This window comes from Microtus ochrogaster, linkage group LG4, assembly GCF_000317375.1.
Source record: "Microtus ochrogaster isolate Prairie Vole_2 linkage group LG4, MicOch1.0, whole genome shotgun sequence".
Taxonomy (NCBI): domain Eukaryota; kingdom Metazoa; phylum Chordata; class Mammalia; order Rodentia; family Cricetidae; genus Microtus; species Microtus ochrogaster.
Window position 1 is genome coordinate 23,332,325 of NC_022030.1, and position 4,722 is coordinate 23,337,046.

The following is a 4,722-nucleotide window of genomic DNA, read 5'->3' on the forward strand; positions in this document are numbered from 1 at the left end:
TATGTGTGTGTGAAGTGTGTGTGAAGTGTTGTGAAATGTATGTGTGAAGTGTGTGTATGTATGTGTGTGTGAAGTGTGTGTATGTGTGTGTGAAGAATGTGTATGTGTGTGAAGTGTGTGTATGTGTGTGCGAAGTGTGTATGTGTGTGTGTGAAGTGTTGTGAAATGTATGTGTGAAGTGTGTGTGTGTGTGTGTGTGTGTGTGTGTGTGTGAAGTGTGGGTTTGTTCATATGGGTGCTGGGAGCCCTCTCATGCCAGGGCTATCAGGCTCCCTGGAGCTAGAGTCACAAGTGATGTAAGCCCTCTGATGAAGATAGTAGGAACCAAACTCAGGCCCTCTGCAAGAGGGGTACATGATTTTAATCACTAAGCTATCACTTCAGCCCCTTAACTCATTTTTTTGAGACAGGATATCACTAAGTAGTGCTGGCTGGCTTGGAGCTTGCTATTTAGATCAGGCTGGCTTCAAATCACAGAGATCAGCCTGCCTCTGCCTCCCAAGTGCTGGGATTAAAGGCGTGCGCCATATCACCCCGCTAGGTCTCGAACTTTATCCTCCTGCCTCAGCCTTCAATACTATGCGACTAGACCCAAACTCCCTCTCATCATTTATGTCATTTACATAAGGCAGAATCACCCTACTGACCCGCTTTCCGCCCCTACCAGTGAGGCTGACAGAGGACCGCTTAGCGGGCTGTGTGCGCTGGGAAGGCTGGCCTGGGTAGGCCTACTCACCGAAGCATTGGATACATTTCTCCAGCAGCTCATCTTCGCTGCAGCTGCCTTCGCTCAGCACCCCCAGATTCATGGAAGCCATAACCTTGATGATTTCCTGGGGGGTGGGGCACGTCTTGTGGCGGCGGGCCTGTCGTGGCCGACCCCGCCCACCTGCCTTCCCAGAGCATTCCTGATGAGACTTCCTGTAGGCATACACAAAACACCCCGCTGCATAGCATCACGGGAGTACCTTCCTTCAAGTATACTCCCAGAATTCCTCTTGATCCCAGTGCCTCTAAGCACCATGGACCAAAGTTCTTGTAGACCAAGGTCCAGGGCTACCCACTAGGGACTCATGGGCGACAAACTCCAAAATATTTCAGATTCTCCAGGCAATCATGGTCAAAGACCCAGGACTGAGGGCCTTCCAAAAGCTTAACTCCCCCCTCCAGGCATTGACTTCATTATTGTTTTTAAAGTTAGTATACAAAATAGTGGGTTTCATTATGACATTTATCACACATAATCTTTATCACCGTACTCATACCTTGTTCCTATCTGCCACCCATCATATCATTGGCTCCTTCTCTTTCCCAAATATTGTCCTCTGTTTTCATGTCATATATACGTGTGTGTATACGCATACTTAAATACAGGTTTCGCATATAAAGGAAACACACGTAGTATTTTCTCTCTCCCCTGTTACTTTCTTCTATTCCCACTTCTCTTCAAGTTCTTCTTGATAATATATAACCCCAAAGCAGCACAGGTGAAATCTCTTGTAAGCAAGCCCCCAGGATTCATCCTGAGTTCTCAGGGAACCCAAGAAATGACCCTCGGACCAACTCCAGGGCATCTTAGGTGTCCACAAGTTGGCCTTCAGGCTCCTGCCAAAGCCAGAATGAGCTCTGGAGTTAGGAGTCCTGCCCCTGTGGCCCAGCGATGGCGCCCACTCCTGCAGTCAGGCCTCTCGAAATGCAGCCTGCCTCTGCAAGGCAGCAGGCCCTTCCTGAGCTCCCCTTCACAGTCTTAGCCTCTAGCCTTTCTCCACATTTGGAGCCCAGAGAGGAAGTACAGAGCTTCTCCTGGGCTCCTGGGAGGTAGGCGGGGTCCCTGGGGCTACAGCCGCTTCAAGGAAAGTTTAAAAATAACCTTGTCGCCGCCGTCTGCCTCCCTAGGAGTCAGTCCCAGGTGAGGAAAAAGGGAGGATGCAGAAGGGAGGAATGGAGGAATGGAGGGAGGGGTTGGATTGAGTTGTCAGAGTCATTCAGAGCTGGGCTCGAGAAGTTTCCGCTGGCCATGTGCCTCTTTATAAGTTACCCAATGTCTTTCTAGCCCTTGTTTTCTTCAAATGAAAAAGTAAAGTCATCCTTGGATTTTCCCCGGCGTTCCTAAGCCTGGCTCCTCAAAGGGGCCCAGCTGGTGGGGAAGCAGATAGTGAGACTTGGAGAGAAAGCCGCTTACGATGGTGCTACTGTGTAATTCTAGCTGCCTGGGAGAATGAGGCAGGGGGATTGCAAGTTCGAGTTCAGCCTGGGCTACAGAGCAAGATACGATCTAAGAAAGAAAAAAAAAAAAAGACAGGAGGAAGCAGCCAGGCTTCCAGCATGGCATGGGTGTGAAAACACAAACAAGGACACCCTAAAATAAATCTGCCGTGTCTCCTGCAACCTCTTAAGGGCTTAATATAGCTGTTAAATGTTAATGGACATTTGAGCACTGACTCGGAAGCAGCCCAAGGGCTGAGCACTCCGTGTTTTTCAGGTACTCACACCAAGTACCAAAAGCATCACCTTCCTGGGCATTCCATATAAGTACAGTTTCTCAGGCGCCAGCGCAGACTCATGGAATCTAAAACTTTAGGGCTTTAAGGGTAGGCCCAGGGGCTGGCGCTTTCAAGCCCTTGGTGTGGCTGCCATACAGGCTCACCTTTGAGAACTGGTGGTCAAAGCAGAGTAAGTTCTGCAAGCCCCTCTAAAGTGGTGCCCATGATAATTCTGACGGAAGCAGAAACTGAGACAGAGTAGTTGAGTAACTTACCTGAGGTCACACAGCCAGGAACTGAGGCACCCAAGATTCTCTTACCATATTGCTGAGTAGGTCCCTTTGCTCATCAGGACTGCGCTAGGGAGACTGGGAGAGCTATCCAGGCTGGGGACCCTACACCATCTTTCCTTATGGGGACAGGAGGGCTAGCAATGCCAGGAGAAAGAAGCCCATTTCCGATCCTGCTGGAATGGGCAGCCCCCAGAAGTGCCTGAAGCAGCCAGCAGTGGTTTAAGAGGCAGGGAAGCTGCAGAGACCTACGTCATAAACCTCTCTCCTGGGGCACAGTCCTGCAGGAGCCTGGAGTTTCCAGTCCAGGGGGGTAGTGACCATAATAGGGGACAGGGAAGACCCCAGGGAAGACAGAGGCAGCCAGCTGAGGGAGCTGGGATCGAGGGACACAGGACAGCTCAAAGTCCAGGGAGAGACAACAGCAGTAACGGAGGCTCAGGTGCTCAGCGCCCTGAAGCATCTCATTCATCCCTCTGACCCACGAGAGCCCCATTGGAGGAATGGGGGCACCCCTTATCGTATTGTCCCCCCACTGGCCACAGCCAGAGTTAACAGACTCTGGCTCTTCCAGACCTCCCTGGGGAGAGTCCTTTGGCTCTCCCAGGTCTCTTTTGGGGAGTCCTCTTACCTTTTGCTGTCTTTCCGGTTCATGGTTCCTAGAGGGGGCAGGGGTTCTGACAGGCATATGATTCTGTTCCTTCTCTGGCCAGATTGTCGGCCCCCAGGGAGCTGCTGCAGCGTCCAGGGTGTTTAGGAAGGAAAGAGGAACTGCCCCTCCCCACTCCCCCCAGGCCAGGGGGAAGGAAGAGGCTGGGGAGAGACCAAAGGCTCCCCTCCCCCCAAGGGGATCCCTGCCTGCTGAGGTTTCCGGTGCTGCCTACCCCCTCTCAGCTGTCTCTCTAGCTATCTCCCTCCCCATCTTCCTTTCTCCCCCACCTCTGTCATACACACACACACACACACACACACACACACACACACACACACACACACACACGCTCGCATGCAAACACTCACGCAAAACAGCTTTAAAAAGTGTAGCTGGTATTTATGTAAAAACACAAGCTCAGAGGAAAGGTTTCTCTTTTTATATTGTATTTTGTTCTTTAAAGCCAGACTCTCAAGAACCCCAGGCTGGCCTCAGTACTCAAAGAAAGTCTCCTGCTTCAGCCTCCCACATGCTAGGACGACAGGCGTGTAATGCACGGCTGGTTTGGAGGACACCGTTTATCCTGGGGAAACATTTTCACTTTATTCTGTTCTTGGTAAAATCCTTCAGGCTGCACCTCCCGTGCACCGTTAACTTCTCTAAGAGTTTGGGGTTTTCTTTATTTATCTATTTTTATTTCTAAAGGTACACTCACCTTTTGTTGTATTTTATTTTTACTTTGAATCCTGTGTATGTGTTGTCTGTAAGTGGCTATGTGCTCACAAGTGCCAGTGCCCTCAGAGGAGGCTAGAAGCGTCAGATTCCCCTGGAGCTGGAGTTTTAGGCAGTTGTGAGCCACAGGGCATGGGCTGAGGTCTTCTGCAAGAGCAGGGCAGTCCCGTGGCTTTCATTTCGATATTGACTCAGTGTGCTGTACTGGTTTTTTGTTGTGCTAGCCCCCTTCCTCTGTGTGTGTGTGTGTGTGTGTGTGTGTGTGTGTGTGTGTGTTTGTGTGCGCGCGTGTGTGGTATGGTGTTTCAAGAAATTTTTCATGTAGATCGGACTGATCCCAGATTCTCTTTGGAGCTGCGGATAACTTCCCCCTCCATCTCCCAAATGCTGAGACGGTAGCTGTGACTCACCATGCCAGTTCACAAAGTGCTGGGTCTCAACCTGGGGCTTTGTGTGTTCTGGGCAAGCATTCTACCAACTGAGTTGTGTCTTCTATTCCCCGGGTTATCTTTTTATAAAAATGTTCCTCTCCTTTAATCCCAGCACTCGGGAGGCAGAGGCAGGC

The 4,722-nt window shown here is 50.6% G+C and overlaps 1 protein-coding gene across 1 annotated transcript in view; it reads right to left on the minus strand.

Annotated features, from left to right (window-relative positions):
• Positions 1 to 3,463, minus strand: part of Rasgrp4 (RAS guanyl releasing protein 4) — an 18,657-nt gene extending 15,194 nt beyond the window's left edge. The window contains exons 1-2 of the mRNA XM_005361316.2: positions 3,405 to 3,463; positions 737 to 921 (exon numbers count right to left, since the gene is read on the minus strand). Of these exons, the coding sequence (XP_005361373.1) occupies positions 737 to 921; positions 3,405 to 3,427 (208 nt within the window). The 5' untranslated portion in view covers positions 3,428 to 3,463. The remainder of the gene's footprint in view (positions 1 to 736; positions 922 to 3,404) is intronic.
• Between the last annotated feature and the right edge of the window lie 1,259 nt (positions 3,464 to 4,722).